Here is an 18,603-nt window from a genome sequence, read left to right as displayed (position 1 = left end):
CTCCCCTAGTCACAGCTCCCTCCCAGACCCTGTCCTACACCTCCTCCCCAGATTACAACTTCTCTTTCACCCAAACTCCTTCTAAGACACCCCCCCACACCCTATCCTGCACCCTAGTCCCCTACCCCAGGCTCCTTTCTGTACCCGCACTCACAACCCCTCCATAGAAAAATGCGGCCCTTGACCACTTGCCAAAATTTTAGATTGCCCCGTATCAAAATGTTTTGACTCCATCCCTGCCTGCTTTAGCTGCAAGGAAGGTGAGAAGGGACTTCCATGATAAGCATGTGCCACTTTTCCCTTTTACATCTTGAATTACATGAGCCAAATCAAAAAATGACGAGGCAGTGTGTCAGCCTCCACCCATGAGAAAATGCAGAAGATGCTGGGGTGGGTCATTGCTCCGGAGAGGTTTCAGAATGCCACCCAACCAATTTAAGACAACCTTGCCATGTGGCTGCGTTAATAGTCATACCGATATTTGCAGTGGTATGTTCAAGGTGACATTCCTTTGTGCTGTGGAACAGGGTTAGAGGGTCAGAACGCATCCCTGCTTCAACTCAGCTGTAGCGTCATACCTAAATCAAGTCTCAGTACAGCAGCTGGGTCAAGCTCTTTTACTAACGTGGCTGTTGTTGCATTACTACCTTTGGTCAGGACTGAGCTCAAAGCACTAGAACATGTCCAGTGTGTGTCAGCTGCCCTTGAGCTAAGGGTTTTGTGCAGAAAAACAAAAATACAGAGTGGCAGCACCAAGATTGTGATAGAAGGCATATGTGCTGCTCCCAAACAAACTACGGCCATAGTAGATACCTTCATCCAGATGCAGTAAACTATCATCAGATGAACACAGATATTTTAGGGAGAATTGGTTTAGTGGCCTAAGCCGGGAAGGACCTGCATAGGATCTGGCACCAAAAGAAGGTGAAACAATATACAACCCAGGAGGCTGGAGACATTTCAGATGCTTTGCCAGCAGTGACTACTGGGTGACTTTATCAGTAGTAGGGATGTAGCATTGAAACCTGGCCTCAAGAGGCATGAAGTCATGCTTGGGACCACCAGCAGGCCCTTTCTGGTCAGCTGCCTGCCTTGGAGACAAAGGTGCACTCTGAAGCGCCGGACAGAGGTCAGGAGCGGGCAGTGTCCAGTCACGCACTGGCAGAGGTCATGTGGTCAGACTGGCGGCACCAGACCCATAATAACCCTGTGGGGCACTTGAGGCACTAGGGACCCCCCCATGTCAGTGTATTGTCATGTGGCTATGGGATCGGGCCCTAGCGAGAGCATGTCCCTAATAGGGATGTAAAGGGTTAACTGATGAGCCTGGGCGGATGGGTTAATGGTCAGGGTTACACACAGGCTGCCAGTACCCCTGGGCACCAGGCTGAAGAGCTGGCTCCCCCTGTGCACCAGCTTCTGGGGAGCCACCTCCCCCCCAGCGGCTGAAAACTACCCTGGTTACACAGTTAATGACACGGATAACATGCCTCGTCCCTATTGGCAGTGGCACGTGTATGGGGGTGGCACATGCTGTAAGCGAGGCTGGGCTGTGCTGCTCACTACAGACCACGGGGGGCAACTGGCAGCGTCTGCGCTCCCCTCAGCTCGCACTTCTGCTCCCGGGGCGCTGCCTCCCGGCTGCCAGCCTCGCTCCGCTCCCGCCCACGCGCGCTGCCGGGGAAGGCTCCGTCTCGCTCCAGCTTCCCCGCCGCTCACTCGGGGTATCGGCCGGGTCCCGCCTCTCCCCGCCCCGCCTCTCTCGCGCGTGGAGCCGCTCCGGGATCGCGGCGGCTCCAGGCCGGGTCTCCGCTCTCGCCGGGCCCCGCCAGCCCCTGGCCCAGCTGCTGCCCCATCGCTCGGTGCCGCCGGCCGGGGCTGGCTGGGGGGGCGCGGCCGGGCCCCGGGCCCCTCGCTCTGGGGCCAGGGAGGACAATGCACCGGGCTGTCGCCAACCAGCGCTCGGGCTCCTCCTCCTCCTCCTCCGGCTCTTTCCAGCCGCCGCCGCCGCCCCCCGCTCATCCCGCCGCCGACCTGCAGCCCCTCTTCCTGGGCGGCCGCAGCCGGCGCGTGTCGGGCTCCAGCTCGGGCTCGGCCCGGGCCCGCAGCAGCAGCAGCAGCAGCAGCGGCGGGGAGGAGGAGAGCATCAGCAAACCCCTGGTGCCGGCCCCGGCCGCGCCGGCCCCCGCCGCCTCCTCCCCGGCCTCCAGCAGCAGCAGCAGCTCGGGCTGCGGCATGACGGCGGGGGAGCTCTACGGGGGCGCGGGCCCGGCCGGGGGGACGGCGGCGGCGGCCGCCGGGGGGCTGCCGTGGCCGGGCGGGGGCTCCGGCGGGTCCCGCTGGGGCTACAAGGCGCTGTCCCTGGTGCTGCTGCTGGGGCAGGGAGCGCTGCTGGACCTTTATCTGATCGCCGTCACCGACCTCTACTGGTGCAGCTGGATCGCCACCGACCTGGTGCTGGCGGCCGGCTGGGGCATCTTCTTCTGCCGCAACAGCCGGGCCCGGCGCCGGGATCGCCCCCCGCCTGGCCACCCGCCGCCCCCGCCACCCCCGCTGCACCCGCTGCTGCTGCACCCGCCGCACGGCGGCCGGGGCGCGGGCCGGGCCGGGGGCCCCCTACGGGGCGGGGACTTCGCCTACGCGCACCTGGCCTGGCTGATCTACTCCATCGCCTTCACCCCCAAGGCGGCGCTGATCCTGGGCACCTCCATCCTGGAGCTGATCGAGCTGCGCCTGCCGCTGGGCATCACCGGCTTCCGCGTCACCCTGGCGCTCTCCGCCCCGCTGCTCTACTGCCTGCTGCGGGCCATCGGCCCCGACGGCGCCGGCCAGCTGCTGCTGCCGCCCCAGCCGCCGCCCCAGCACCGCGCCGCCGCCGCCTTCCTGGCCACCTGCCTCGACCTGCTGGACAGCTTCACCCTGCTGGAGCTGGTGCTGCAGCCCGGCCGCCCGGCCCCGCTGCCCGGCCCCTTGCGCTACCTGCTCATCGCCGTCTACTTCCTCTGCCTGGCCTCGCCAGTGCTCTGGCTCTACGAGCTCAGCGCCGCCCGCCCGCCCGGCGCCGCCCGCCTGGCCCTGCACCTGCTGCTGCCCGCCGGGCTGCTGGACGCGCCGCTGCTCGCCCTGCGCTGCCTCCTGCTGCTCCACTACCAGCAGCCGCTCTCCGTCTTCATGCTCAAGAACCTCTTCTTCCTGGCCTGCCGCGGCCTCGAGGCCATGGAGAGCTGCTGCCTGCTCCGCCCCGCCGCCGGGGGCGCCAAGTACAGCCCGGCCCCCGGCCCGGGCCCCGGCGCCGCCCAGCTCAGCCACTGCATCTCCGAGAACGACATGGGGCCCCACGGCTACGTCAATACCCTGGCGGTCAGCGCCCAGAACTGAACCTGGCCCGCAGCCCTGCCCCTTCCGACTCCGCTTCGCCACCGGCTAACCCCTAACCCCAAGGCCTCGCTCCATCCTCAATGCTGAGTCTTGCCTGTCGATCCCTTATCCCTCATGCCCAGGGCCTCTCTCCTACAGAACCAGCACGGCCCTCTGCACTTACTACCAACCTCCTTGCTTCTGAGTCAGTCGTAGGGGCCGGCCACATTGAGGGGGAAGGGAGGTTACCCCCCCCCCCCCCATAGTTATCCCCGCCTCAAACTCCATCCCTTTCCTAATCATGGGAGCTCGACTTCCCAGAAGGGAAGGGAGAGAGAAATTTCCCAGCCCTGGTTGCTCTCTCGAGCTCGACCTCCTTGCACAGGCAGGGGGGCTACAGCGCAGGTCAGGTTCTCTCTACTTTGTGGCTGAGAGGCTGCCCTAATAAAAAGGAGATACTCCTCTCCTAGAAGTCACAGGATAGAGGCTCCCAAACCACCCTCTGCTCTACCAGTCAGATTCTCCATTCTTGTCCTCTGCTCCTGACAAAGCTGCTCCCCAGGCAGCTGAGAGTCACTGAGCAATACTGCCACTACAGCAAGGGGAAGTTATTCATCTCCCAGAACTATGGGGGAAAGGGAATGTTATTCCCCATCACCTGTGCAGGGTTGACCACCTTATCTCCAGCCCTTTCTCCCTGGCAGAACTGCTCTGCCTGCTGCTCAGGGACCCACATCACTGACATTGCAACTAAGAGCTGGGTTTTTTTTTTTAAATGAATGTCTCTTTCCCCATCAGCAGAAAGTCTACCTGGAGATCGCACTATTTCTACAGAATAACGGAGAAGCTTTTCCCAGTAAAGTGCATCTGTCCTTGCAACAGGTTTTCTCTAGCATCTGCACCTTTGTGGTGTCTGTTTCCTCCTCTCTGTGCCATACCACATTGGCATCTTGCTCTTCAGTGGCAACGTGGGTTTCATTGTTTCAGCATTATTCTTCAGCACCTAAGCAATGACCAGTGGACTGTTTTGGCAGCTCCTGCTGATCATGACAGGCAAGACTTTAGCAGAGATTAAGGGTGATGAGGCCTCCTTTCATGTATGTGCCCACAAAGAGGTGTGCTATTAACTTTGTATCCTGCAAAGGTACCATCTCTATTTTTTGGCCAATCGAGGTGAAATGAGGAAGAGACTTAGAGCTGCCAACTGGGGGTGTACCTAGGAATAGGGTGGTGACCAACAAATTTCAAGGGGCCATCCTGGGAGCCACCCTTCCTCTTGTTGAAAATGTCTACCTCTGTGCTTGAATCTTGTTGCATTTTGTGCTGATTTTATGTGCTAAAGAGACAAATTAGTCTGAAATGGACGTGATTCACGGGCTAAAGCCCCTCATGGATTGAGAGATTTATTTCCGGTGAGAACAGGGTCACCTGCTTGTTGAAAAGCAGCATCTGTGTGTTAGGGATCTTGGTTTTTTGTGGATTTGCATGTTTTAAGGATCAGTGTTTATTTCTTACGTGGACAGTAAGGGCACCCTCCACTGAGATTGGGCAGGCTAAGACCCTCAACCCCTAGAACTGAGGATTCAGCTGTTCCTCTCTGCCCCAGCCGGGGATTATTGGTGCTTCTTGACATGGGCAAGGTGCTGAACCTCATTTTTATGTCCAGACATGAAAAGTGAAGTGCTACAACAAGCCCCTGTAAAAGGGTCCCAGGGTGTTGCTCAGACATGTTGGTGTGACCTACCAAAGCCCAACATTGTCCTCCATGTGCACGCAGGAGAGGAGGCAGTAGTAAAGCAAACAATCTTATTAAACTGCAGCTGTCCTTAATTTTTCAAGTTCTGTGAATCAGTTTGGCCCAGTAGGTGTGATCTATTACCCATCTATAACTGCCTGTAGAAGCTGTGGAACTGGGAGTTTGAGAAACTTTTCCTCTTCATAGCTGCTTTTTGATAGGATTGCATTCATGGAGCAAAGGCTATATACTCTGCTGTCCTGCTCAGTTAGAAGAGGGACCAAGGTGCAACCAACCACTATCCAATGTCTGTGACAGACCTATACACATATGGGGCTTTCCCCACACACGTACATACGTTCCTCCTTCAACCCTTGGGCTTCAGTGAGAGTCATAGCATTAGAAGCAGAGCTGCTGCCCCAGCCTCCCTGCTCTTAGGGTGGGTGTCCTACTTTCCTGACTTTTCTTCAACTGCTATTACAAAATGTTTACAGAGTGAGGACTTTCCCCTCTGCTTTCCATGGGTGGAACTGTACAATTGCCATTAAACTCTTCTCTGCCTAGCATTATGGCAGCCTACAGCTGTGGCTCAGGAAGGGCAGGTCTAAAGTGCCCATCAGTTAGAGGCTGAGCAGCAGCTGCCTGGGAGGGACTGGCTTGGGAAAAAAGTGAGGCTATGTCTACACTCGCAGCGTCTTGCAGAAGTATGGCTGTTCTTGCGCAAGAATCCGCAGAGCATCCACACTGCCTGCCTGCTCTTGCACAAGGAAATTTACAGTGGGGCATGGTAAGAGCGGGCTTCTTGCCCAAGAGCTACATTCTTTTTTTAACAGGTGTAAGCCATCTTGCGCAGGAGCTTTTGTGCAAGAGGGCAGTGTGGACACTGGGCAGGGATTTTTTGTGCAAGAAAGCCCTATGGCTAAAATAGCCATTAGAGCATTCTTGAGCAGGAGAGCATCCGCATTGCTATGGGCGCTCTTGTGTAAAAGTACAGCTCGCACATGGCAGCGTGGATGTTTTCTTGCACAAGAAGCCACCAGCGTAGACTGTCTGGGAGATGCAGCTGCAAAGAACTATGGTTAATTTCCCACCAGTGCTTTATTTTTATCTGAGCCCTGAACACAGTGCTTGGTAAGGCCAATTGTGTTAATTCTAGCCCGTGGCCTTCTCTTCAGTAACTTTTTATTTGTCTGGACAATCTTGGTGCTGTGAGTGTGATTGTAAAACTAAGTACTGTGGACTTTTCCTCTGTGACCTGAGATATGTCAAGGGGATGCTAGTTTCTTGGCCACATGAATTGGCTGATGTGCCTGGATGCATGTAGGGTCTCCCTCAATAATATACAGTCTAATATTAAAAAGAAAACTAATATACTCAAAGAACAAATCAATGTACCACCCAAACAAACAATACCCTTAACTAAGTATGCTACTTCTCTGTAGTCAATCAACCAAGTTATAGAGTAGAACTTAGAGAGAAAAGCTGTCTTATCCAGAAATAAACTCTGCTGCTGTTTTTTCTCATTCTAAACTCACATACAAACCATGAAGAATTTGGTTCCTCTTACTCACTGGCACATATAAATGTAAGAGTAGAGGTCACAGCAGAACTGTAAATCTAACTAACTTTGATACTACATCACAGTAGACTGTAGCAATTGCAATGGAACTACTCTTTCAACAGCATCTTCCCCATCTACAGACATTGGTGCGAAAGGCATTATTGGACATTTAACTATTGCAATGGCAAGTTTTAAAAAAATATAGTATCAATATGACAAGATTTTATAAGCAGTGCATTACTCTTCAGGTTACATGTTCTCTGCTTCACAATTGAGTTGAGCATACTGAAGAGACCTAGAAAAATTTACATAGTAGATTGCTATAAATGGTCCTGGAGAAGTTTTATTCTCTTTAGTATATGGAGTTGTTCTGTGTAGTTTTATTCTCTTTAATATTCCTGCCAATGTGTCCTGACCTCTTTTCTCTGCCAGCCTAATTAGCAACAGCTTGGCTAACATGCAGCTTTGTTAGTATGTCTGACTTGACAGAAGCGTTCTTGAAGTCAAAATTGGCAGCTGTATTACCATTTATGAAACAATACTTCAATTTCTGTGGTTTATAAGCCTGCTATAGCTTTCTATAACTCTCCTCTCTAACCTCTGATTCCCACCTTATTCTGCTAAGTGGGTACATTCACCATTTTAAAATTATGTTTCCACTTTACCCAGGGTTATATGCAGTCCCCTTTCTCCGCTCACATCAACCCACACACTCTAGTACTCTAATTACTGGTTTAAGTCAATATTTTTGCTAATCCAGGATCTGCCCTGTGACAATAAAGACCTTTAAGCATTCACTCTGTCACACACCAGTGTGCAAATTACTCCTGCACCAGAAGTCAGCTAGTTAGGGGAAGAATTAGTCTGTCCAGACCACTCATTTATGAGGCTAATAAACCCCAAGAGGTGATCACCCCACGGAAGGGAAAATGAAATTAGAGAAAAGGTACAGCCTGTGGCACAAGAGGCTTGGCATCTCCAACAGCATCAATCTGAGTTTGTATTTTTTAATAAATAAGATTGTACTTAAATAAAATTAGACATTTGTGACCAACTGTGTCTTTTCCTTTGAGCTTATCATCAGTATATTGATTTGGCTATTACAGGGCATGTTGACAGTTTGTATTAAAATGTTCACTCAAAAATATTTGCCCTTCCCATTTGATTATTTAAAAGTGACCCTGGATTTTTCTTTAAACTTTGCCTTCCTCATTCAGAGCCAAAGGAGAAATTTTAACACAAAAGGGCAACTACTGGAAAAGGGTAAAAGCAAGTCAAGAAAACAGTTCAGGCAACACTCCTAGTCTGAGCTCAGTGCATTTTAAGATATTACTTGAAAAGGACTTACTAAAACAAAACCCATTGAAATGGTGAAGTCTTCACAGGTTTACAGTGAAACAAAAACATAAAAAAAAGGCACCTTTGGCACCTTACTTTCCCTATCTCTCAGGGCTCATAGGGATAAAGGGTCGTGGAGCATGTTGCACTCTGTGTTATTTGTTTAGCCCTGACCCATGTGTTTGGTCCTATATAAAACACAAAAAGAAGATAGCTCCTGGTACTGAGCATTGTTGTTTGCTACGTTGTGGCTTTTCAGCCACAGATGGACAGTTCATCCAACCAAATTTTGACTGCTGCAGACAAGGGTTTGCAGGGAAGGCATTTTTCAATGAAGGGTTTCCCATCCTCTCACTCACCTTTTCCTGAATGTTTTGGCATTTTGTGTCTGGTTCAGTTGCATATTTCAGTGGTTTGCTTTGAGTTCTAAGGGGAAGTATTCTGCATAAGTGAAAATCAAATGAAGAATGACATGCCACCTCAGGCCTGGGCAAAATATGGCCTGTGGGCCACATCTGGCCCACCACGCCACTGTATCTGGCCCATGGAGGCAGCAGGGAGCCCCAGACAGGCTCCCCTGCTTGCCCCACATGCCACTCAGAAATGTGGCTACTGGACCCCGTTTGTGTTTCAAAACTGGAAGGGAGGGAAAGCTTCAGGAGCTGCCACTGCTCCCAGCACAATCCCATTTTTCTGGCCAGAAGCTTGCCAATGGGAGCTGCCAGCTTGAACAACAGGCAGCCAAGAAGAACCACACCCCCTCTCCTCAGCTCAGTTATTCACACAAGCACATGGCTGTGCAGCCTGTACAGGTGCAGGGTGGGCAGGCAGAGAAACATTTAAGCTCTGCAGGCAGGGCAGGGCGGTTTGGCTGCTGGCTGGTAAGTCTCCTGTCCAGAGCCTGCCTCTGGCACCCCAGCCCCTTCCCTTACCCAACTCTCTCCCCCAATCAACATACCCAAACCTTCTGCCCCCCTCTTGCACCTATACCCCTTCTCATATCTGGTACCCAAATCTCCTGCCCCAGATCACAATCCCCTCCTACCCTAGGTCACATCCCAAACCCCTGCACTCCAGTCCCCTGCCCTAGGTCACAACCGCCTCCTTCATCCAAACACCTTCCCAGACTCCATTCTCCCTCCTGCAGCCCAATCCCTTACCTCAAGCTCCCTTCTGCACTCAACCTCCATCCCAGACCTCACATCTCCTCCATTAATATCATGGAAGAGTGTAGCCCTCAACCACTTTCCAAAATCTTGGAGTGCCCCCCATCAAAAATTATTGCCCTCCCCTGTTTTAGCTCCTTTATTCATTTCAGTGTGAGCATATTCTGAAAGTATATTATCCCTTTAATTAAAAAAGAAAATTAGAAAAGAACTCAGTACAGTTATAAAAATACATCAGCATTGGTTGCATAGTCAGAAGTTGCAATGTAGAGTTATAGCCACTCAAAACTTTCAATTGAAAAGCCAATGTACAAATCATAAAAGCAAAATACTTGAAGTTGTTCAGATGTAATAAGCATAGGGTGAAAACAATCAAATAGCCATTCCAGGAATGGAAAAATGTTTCTTATAAATGGCAAGACATAAGATTACATCTTGTTGTTCAACACATGTGCGATTAGCAAGGCAGAAAGGCAGCAGTTTTATATGATCCCAAAAAGGGACAGGAAAAAAAGACAGTTTGGCTTTGGGACTTTTACTCCACAAAAAAAAAAGCCATTCCTTGGTTGGTTAAGTTAAACAAGCTGCCGCAGTGCATGGGGTAATCTCCAACTTTAATAGGTTTACTTTTTTATTGAGCCCAGTGGTTTTCTAACCTGCCCTCCCAATCCTGCTGAAGAAGACTGTTGATGTCCGCAACCAAACAATTTGATTAGTGTGTAATCTCCGGGGTGGATCTGAGAATGAGAGCTTTGGGATGTAGGAGGGGGCTCTGGTTTGAGGGGGGTCAGGGCTTGGCCAGGTGGGGCTTATTTTGAGCATTTCCCAGTCAGCAGTGCAGTGCAGCAGGGGTGCTGAGACAGGCTTCCTGCCACCTCCTGGCATTGCAAACCATGCTGGGTCCCAGAAGCAGCCAGCAGCAAGTTCCTAGTCAATGGAAGTGCGGAGCTAGTGCTTAGGGCAGGGGCAGTGCACAGAGCCCTGTACACTCTCCTACCCTGCTCCCACTTAGGAGCCAGGCCTATTGTTGGCTGCTTCTGGGGTGCAGCACAGTCTGCAGTGCCAGGAAAGGCAGGTAGCCGGCCTTAATACCCTCACTGGTGACTTAATCCCCTGCAGCAATGAGACACAGAGCCTAACATTCCACGATCCAGTACTGGGTCATGACTCATCATTTGAAAACCAATGCTCTAGTCCATCCCCAAAGGGACAATGCTGTATTGTTTACTACACAGAGTGCTCTCCTAAATTGTGAAAACCAGTTTTGAAATGTCTCAATTGATGGAGTTTCCACTACTACTTGTGGGAATCTACTCTGCAGTCCACTATTAGGAAATGTTTCTCAAAGCTTAGCCGGAACTGCCTTTCCTCAAATTTATGTTACTTCTACTTACATCTCCAGAGACCACCATGCATTGGTTTCATTCTAGCATTCCTCACTTGTTGGTTATATTCTGCACCCTCTGGCCATATCTGTTCTAGCTACGCTTATTACAAGTTGGACCTCCCTGGCCCAGCACTCTCAGGACCTGAGCGGCCCAGAACCAGGAAGGTTGCCAGCCCAGGAAAGGTCAAGGCTTCTCTCTGGGCTGGGGGGATGCCCGGAGCCGGGGCTCCCTCCCCTGCTGCTGGCCCAATGCTGGGGCTCCCCGGGTCAGCTTACTCAGGCCAGATTCTTCAGCTGGTGCCAGGCCCGCTGCTGCCGGGGATTCTTCCAGACCGCCACTGGGGCTCGGCTCCCCACCCAATATAGGATCAGCCCCTGCTGGCCCAGCCAAGGCTCCCCAGCACCCACGGGACTCCCAGCTGGCTCATGCACCTTACCTCTGGGGCCCTCTGGTCCAGCAACATCTGTGGTCCTTCCAGAGGGTGGTCAAGTGATGAAAAAAATTGCAATTAATTGCAGTTTTAATTCCATTATTAAACAATATCAGAATACCATTTATGTAATTGGGGGGTTCTATAGTTTCAAGTATAGGATCAGGGCTGGGGCTCTGGTCTTATACCTAAACTTGATGCTTCAGCCCTCTACAGCGCTGGGCTCCTGCCACCAGTGTAGCCACAGCCTGGGGTTTCTGCCCTGCCCACAGGTATGCAATTAATGCATTAAAAATTAACATTAATGTTGTTTTCAATTAGTCGCAGGTGTTAAATGTGATTGACTGGCCTGTTTACTACTAAATTTTTATTTTACTCTTTAACACCTTTGTGTTTACTTCTCTTCTCACCACAGCTCCAGTTTTAAATCTTCCTGATGTTGAGATGCTCAGAATTAAACACAATATCCTGGATAGAACAATCAGCGCAATAGAGAAAACACATTTCCTCGCAGATCTATGACATGAAGACCATATGTAGTCTCAAAGCACATTCTTTTTTCTGCTATAATTGCACTGCAAGTTCCTATCCCATTTTCTCTCCGTCAAGCTTGCGTTTCTTGTGGTGTTGCTGCTTTTCAAGTGTCTTCCGCTCATAGTGGTTGAGAGGAATGTGCCAAGGAGATAAAACTACCCATTTAAAAATGCTCATCCCAATTATTGCTCAGCATCCTGCTACGCTGCTTAATGGCCAGGCAGGTATGGTGATGCCAATGCAAATAATGCATTAGTACCAGGGTGCTGGGATTTTCTATCACAAGAGGGACTACTGGGATCTGTCATCCTTGGTTGTGGTATGAGGCATAAACTTACTTACTACAGCATTTACATTAAAGCTTAACTAATAAATTCTGATCTCAGAATCAGTCTTTATCTTTTCTCCTCTATAGCTATGGCTTTGATCCTCTATAACAGCGGTTTCAAACTTTTTGGGCTCCGGAGCCCTTTACATGCATAAAAATTAATGCAGAGACCCAGCGGTCCACTGATTGTGTGTGTTGTAGCTATCGATGTTTCTAGTTTGTCAACCTCGCGGAGCCCTGGGGCTCCGCGGAGCACAGTTTGAGAAACACTGCTCTATAAGAAGATGGACGGATGGTGTAACAGTCATCCTGAAAGATGCACCATGATGGACCACCATAATTTGCCTGTAATTAGTTCACGGTGGATACTACACATAATAGATTTCTTACGGAGTAACAGGTTTAGTACCACATCCTCCAGAGAATATGCAGGGGAATAACATTCCTGTCATCATCTTTGATTCAGAGATAGGTTTAGAGGTAACAGTTGTGCTCTGAGAGGTATATGTGGTGGACCATAACATCTACTTGGCAAGTCTGCCTCTGGGTGATGTGCATCAGTGAGAGATTTCTTACTGATCAGAACACTTGTGTTGCTAGGGTCAGGAGACTGCCTGAAGAAGAGTGCTGAACTTCTACATGCTACCACTCCCCAACCCTATTTTTCAAATGGTATAGTTCTGGAGAGAGAGTTTAAGAGTCCTCTGCAGAATGACCTGTGTCCATTATCCCACCAGTGTGCTCCCAGACAGATTTCTGCTGAATTTCCTGGAAAAGTAGCTTTTGTTGGAGGCTTTTTAAACTGTCCAAGACCTCTGGAGAGAGATACTCAGGAGGCATCTCATTTTCCTGTTCCTGGTCCTCCTCTTCATCCTCCTCTACCAGATCATCAGGAGGCAAAGGGGAACATCTGGAGATATAGCCCTGGTCTGATTGCACTGACTGTCTCTGATCTTTGCATGGGTTATTGAAAACTACCTGCTGCTGTTGCTCTTCACCATCTTCTTGCCCGAGAGAGGGCTCAGAAGGGATGATGCTTTGCTGGTAAAGAGAGTACATTAATCCCTCCAGCTGTTGCCTCACTTCATTTGGGAGGTTGTCTGCAGATTTCTGGTTGTCTGATGATGGGACATCAAAATCATCATGCAGGATGATGCTGTTCCTCATTGGGACACTAGTCTCGAGCAGAGGGATTCCTTCCATCCAATCCGTGTTGGTCAGCACCTGATGACTAGCTACATTTTTACCTTCTGCAAGACAGATTGGCTCCACCATCTGAACTGGAGGAGCCTCATCCATAGGAATCATCAGGGTCTGGAAAGCCGGATCCTGCTGTGGCTTAAGCTGAGGCTGCAGTTTAAAACTTTCACCCTCATCTTCATTCACATGGAGGATAACAGCACAACAGCCATTTGCATCTGGCTCTTGAACATACAGCTGCCGTTTCATAATTACCCTATCAACCAGCATTAATTCCTCTGGTATTTCCCTGTCCAGAGACTGCAGGTCCTCTTCATCGTCTGAGCATGTGTTCTCTCTCTCAAACCAATCAGGGTGCTTTGCCTGCCATTCCTGGAATGTCTGTATTGCCTCCTTCAACTTCCAGCCACTGGAGTTTTCAGCATAGTTGTCAGCAGTGATCTCCTGGATTTGATGGATCCGCCCTGGTTCAAACTTCTCCATATCCTGGATCAGGAAGTAAATGTCCTCAAACCTGTCCATCAGCTGGTACTTGGATGTGACATTGAATGGGTCAGGAATATCCTTATCTTCACTTATGCCCTCAAAATAGCAGACTATATACATTCCAAAACAAGCTGGCTTCTTGAAATCTGGCAGGATCAAATTCAAGGCTGGAGTGAACATGTCTCCAAAAGGCTCCCATCGATCTTGTTTGAGACATACATCTGTTCCCTCCTTTCCCAGCATAGCCTGCCACTTTGCCTGGGTTCCCCGAGAACACAAAAGGATGATCTTCGAAGAGAGTTCTTCCATTTCCTTTTTTTGTCGAGTAAGCCAGGGTAAGGCCCCAATCTCTGAAATCTGACGCTTTTCCAGCAGATCCAGGACTACCTCAGTACCACAGACTGTGATCAAGAACTGGGCAAACTTCACCACCACATCCACATAAAGTGGATGATCAGCAGAGTACACAATCCAAACCTTCCGGGGCTTCAGGAGTGGTGGAGGCACTTGTGGAAGTAACAACTCTGAAAAAAGGTAAAAAAAAAAAAAAAAAGCATTTATTCCAGTACCATTTGCTGAAGCAGTATCTGTGTAGCCAAAAACAATAAACTGACCAAGGACACACTGTACAGATAAATACAACATGGCACAGTTCAACCTCCACAAAGCCAGAGACACGGCCCTTTCTTTTGCTCCTGATGTTCTACCACAAGCACAAAAAACTCCCTCGGCACCACCGTTTTACTCCTGTGAAAAAGTCAAGTAACTCTAAATGCACTTCAAGTAAAAGCCAAGGTCCTTGTTCTGGCAGGTCCCCAAGCAATCAAGCTTAGCTCTTCTACACACAGATGGACACATTCACTCACAGTTCATTCTCATGTAAGATGCAGATTGTAGTTTCTAAAGCAGTGTTTCTTAAACTGTGTTCCGTGGCACACTGGTGTGCCATGAGGCAGTTGGTGGTGTGCTGAGGAGAACAACAGAATTCAAAATGGCTGCCCCCAACTTTTTTTTTTTTTTTTTGGGCTCAACAAAAAATCTTTGGTGTTCTTCATTAAAAAAAATATTGTTTGGTGTTCCTCGGTCTTAAAAAGTTTAAGAAACACTGTTCTAAAGGATTTCATTTGATAAAGCAGCAAATGCAAAAGCTCCAACCTTAGTTGTTCTCTGTCCAAGGCTGCTGGTGGCCCACAAATCCTCTTTATAGTTAAAGAGAACAGCTTTAAAGTTACAGAGCAATATTTTGGTATCAAGAAATATCAGCAGCAAATTAATTCAAGGATGGTCCCCAGAGGACATTTAAGGTGGGTTCCTAGAATGTGCAGTATGAAGGGGCTCTCTTACAGCACAGAAAGGCTCTCTTACCATGGCCAATGTTGTTGCTGCTGAATTTCCCATGCTGGCAGCCTGAAAGGAAAAAAAAACAACATTGTTCAATCTAAAGACATTTCAATTATATTTTTAGAATGATATTGCTTTCTGATCTTTGAAGGACACAGCAGGGGATCTCTGATAGCAAACCTAATGAAAAGCACCAAGTGAAGATTAAACCATCCATTTATGAAGTCTCTTCCATAGCCAGCTACAGTCTGCATCACTCCCCTAGAGAGGAGCTACACCCAAAGTCAGTCCTCTTCTCCTCTCTTATCCCCTCAAATTCTCTTCCTAGTGACAGAGAACATACAGCAAACCAACTCCACTTCTTAGAAACAGAAGGCTGTAACTGCCAAAATATCCCCCACCTCCACCATGAAGAATTTATTACAGGATACATCTGAGGGAGAGTTAAACCTCACAGTATTTATCATCACTGCTCTCAGACAAAAATGGTTATCACAGAGAGTTGTGTTGTATCATTCACAGTTGACTATGGCTTAGCACAAGTCTTGATGAGTTAGCACATGGTCTTTCAGTTTTTAGTCCCAGTTCATGCTCACTGCATCACCTTGAATAAGTCAAACTCTCTGTGCCTCACTGTCTTTGGAAAGTGCTACATAAATGCAAACTATTGCAGCAGAACTAGTTTCTATAGAGATTTTGAGATCTAATATCAGTAGTTTGTGAAACATGAGGCCTGCAGAACTGAAACTTTCCTATTTATCCAGAGGTAGAATTGGAGAAGCAGATCTGCAGAGGCTTAGCTTCAGTCTTATGAGAACATAGAAAATACAGAGGATGGAACAGTGAAGACCCACTTCTCTGGAGTTAGATTTCCCAAGAGTGGAATGCCAGGAGACAGAACAGTCTTTCCGTTAACCGAGTGTTTGGAAAAACAAGACTGTTTTGTATTAGGGTACTACATGAACCCTGGAATGGAGGCGGAAGAAATTTCCTGATGACAGAGCATCATACAGGGAATTTAGGCTAGTACATAGAGAAATGAGGGAATGTTACAAGCATGCTCCCAAGTCTCACTTCCCAGCTGACATCATCCTTACCTGCTGGTCTTCGAGTCATGTAAATAACACCAACTATGACTGATCCCACCAGTAAAATGCAGATGCCAGTGATACTCCAGTATAGCCACATAAGTGGATCATCTATGACACAAGAAGAGCAGTGTAAGACACAGCTTTATGTGGCTGAAAAGTCTTATCCACCAACAAAATGCTGTACTGAAATCTAAAAGCCAGCTGGACAGCAGCACCCAGTCCCCAAAAGTACTAGGAAGCAGCAGTAACTCCTTCATATAGCACCATAGTAGCAATAGAACATAAGAACAGCTATACAGGGCCAGACCAACGGTCCATATACCTCAGTATCCTGTCTTCCAATAGCGGCCAATGCCAGGTACCCGAGAGGGAATGAACAGAACCGGTCATCATCAAGTGATACATCATGTGTTGACAATTCCCAGCTTCTGCCAAACAGGGGCAAGGGACACCAATCCTGTCCATCCTGGCTAATAGCCATTTATGGACCTATCCGCCATTAATTTATCTAGCTCTTTTTGGACTGTTATAAAGTCTTGAACTTCATAACATCCTCTGGCAAGAAGTTCCACCGGTTGTTTGTGCATTGTGTGAAGAAGTACTTCCTTTTGTTTGTTTTAAACCTGCTACCTATAAATTTTATTTGGTTACCTTTAGTTCTTGTGTTATGGGAAGGAGTAAATAACTCTTCTCTATTCACTTTTTCCACAGTCATGATTTTATAGACCTCTCTCATATTCCCCTTTAGTAATCTCTTTTCCACGCTGAAAAGTCCCAGTTTTATTAATCTCTCCTCATATGGTAGCCGTTCCGTACCTCTAATAAATTTTTGTTGCCCTTTTCTGAATTTTTATGTTCAATTATGGCTGAAAATACTTAAACTCTCATGTTCAGATGCTTGGCTTTCTCTCAAATTTCTTGGGATGAAATGTTCAGTCCAGAAACAAATGGTTTTGGAAATCTGAGAAAGATTCCATTTAGCTACTTGAGTTATCACAGTCTGCTAAGAGTTTTAAACACTAGAAAAGACAAAGCAAACTGTACGCATACATATTAAAATATATGACAAGTTGTGACAATGTATCTGTGTCCACATCTACACAGGACTAATAATTTTTGTACAAGGCATGTCTCATAAGGCATCAAGTGAAAATTCATATATTTGCTGATCAGCATAGTCCTGAAAAAACATGTATGGCAACAGTGAAAAAACTTTTGTGGAAAAACTTGCCAGCTGTCTACACTGGCCGCTTGAATTTGCGCAAGAACACTGATGATCTAATGTAAGATTGTCAGTGTTCTTGCGCAAATACTATGCTGCTCCCGTTCGGGAAAAAGCCCTCTTGCGCAAATAAATGTATCTGCACAAGAGGGCCAGTGTAGACAGCTAAAAACTGTTTTGCGCAAAAAAGCCCTGATGGCGAAAATGGCGATCGAGGCTTTCTTGCGCAAAACCGCGTTTAGATTGGCACGGACGCTTTTTGACAAATGCTTTTAACGGAAAATTTTCCGTTAAAAGCATTTGCGGAAAATCATGCCAGTCTAGATGTAGCCCTTGGGTCTCCTGGTATCCAGCAGGAAATGTTTTTCAAAAGAAGGACTGCAACTATAGAAAAGGAAGGACAAACATTCACCCTGCCCATTCCCAGCACCTTAAGCAATAATTGAAGGATTTGTTAGATTCTGAAAGAAAAGGTAGTAAGACTGCTGAGAGAATGTGGTGAAACAACTTTACTTTGAATCTAACTGTTAAAATTAGGCCCCACTTGCATTTTGTCTATTTTTCTTGTAACCATTTTGATTTTTATGCCCTGTTGTTTGTGCTCACTTAAAATCTTTCTATGGTTAATACACTTGGTTTTATTGTTTTATCTAATCCAGTGTGTTTCAATTGAAGTATCTGGGAAACTGTGCGGGGGGGGGGGGGGGGGAGAGAATGAAGAGGGGGGACAAGTTGTGTGCATATTATTCCTTTTAAAGAGATAACAGACTTCAAATATAACTTATGTTGGCCAGGAGATAGCTGAGCCATACAGGACACATTAATGGGGGGAAAACTAAGACTGGGGCTGTGTTGAGGTCACCTTCTAGAATAACCAAGATTAGTGAAAGGCATAGCAAGTGGGGCTGGCAGACTGTAGTTACACAGACACTCAGGGTATAGCTTGTGTGAGAGTTACTTCATCAAGCCATTGCAAGGCACTCAGTGTTGCTGGTCAGGCATGACAGCTGATAATTAATCTTGATTGTACCTTCATATGTCACAGTTACCTTTTACTGTGTAAATTCAAACTGCTAAGCAAAACAAAAAGTAGGTCATGTTCCCCCTGCCCACACACTGCTTTTAAGTCACACCCTAGTAAACAAGTTGTTCCTTTGAGAAAAAATCCACATTACATATATTATATACATGCTTTCTCTTTTAATATCAAATAAGGCATCTCTTTTAGATTTCTGCATTCTGGACTGAAATATCGAACTCCTGCGGCAAGGTGACTACTTAGAATAATCCTACCCCTTACATGTTCTCTCTTCTCATGCAAGCAAGTTAATTGATTATCTATACTACATATAAAGGAAAATAATCATGAAGAAAGATTTCAGTAAGAATAGGAATGAGTTGCTGTCTTACCTGCAGGATACGTAAC

The 18,603-nt window shown here is 48.0% G+C and overlaps 2 protein-coding genes across 2 annotated transcripts in view; one reads left to right on the top strand and one right to left on the bottom strand.

Moving 5' to 3' along the window:
* Nucleotides 1-846: 846 nt before the first annotated feature.
* Nucleotides 847-4,091, top strand: TMEM121B (transmembrane protein 121B). The gene has a single exon (XM_075896722.1). The coding sequence runs from the start codon at nucleotides 1,936-1,938 to the stop codon at nucleotides 3,376-3,378; it is 1,443 nt and encodes a 480-aa protein (XP_075752837.1). The 5' UTR covers nucleotides 847-1,935; the 3' UTR covers nucleotides 3,379-4,091.
* Nucleotides 4,092-7,130: 3,039 nt separating this feature from the next.
* The window catches only part of IL17RA (interleukin 17 receptor A), a 53,239-nt gene continuing 41,766 nt past the window's right edge, over nucleotides 7,131-18,603 (bottom strand). The window contains exons 10-13 of the mRNA XM_006135462.3: nucleotides 18,588-18,602; nucleotides 15,962-16,063; nucleotides 14,889-14,930; nucleotides 7,131-14,047 (exon numbers count right to left, since the gene is read on the bottom strand). Of these exons, the coding sequence (XP_006135524.3) occupies nucleotides 12,531-14,047; nucleotides 14,889-14,930; nucleotides 15,962-16,063; nucleotides 18,588-18,602 (1,676 nt within the window). The 3' untranslated portion in view covers nucleotides 7,131-12,530. The remainder of the gene's footprint in view (nucleotides 14,048-14,888; nucleotides 14,931-15,961; nucleotides 16,064-18,587; nucleotide 18,603) is intronic.

This window comes from Pelodiscus sinensis, chromosome 1 (assembly GCF_049634645.1).
Source record: "Pelodiscus sinensis isolate JC-2024 chromosome 1, ASM4963464v1, whole genome shotgun sequence".
Classification (NCBI taxonomy): Eukaryota; Metazoa; Chordata; order Testudines; family Trionychidae; genus Pelodiscus; species Pelodiscus sinensis.
Note: the sequence above shows the minus strand (reverse complement) of the source record. Positions and strands in the feature narration are given on the sequence as shown.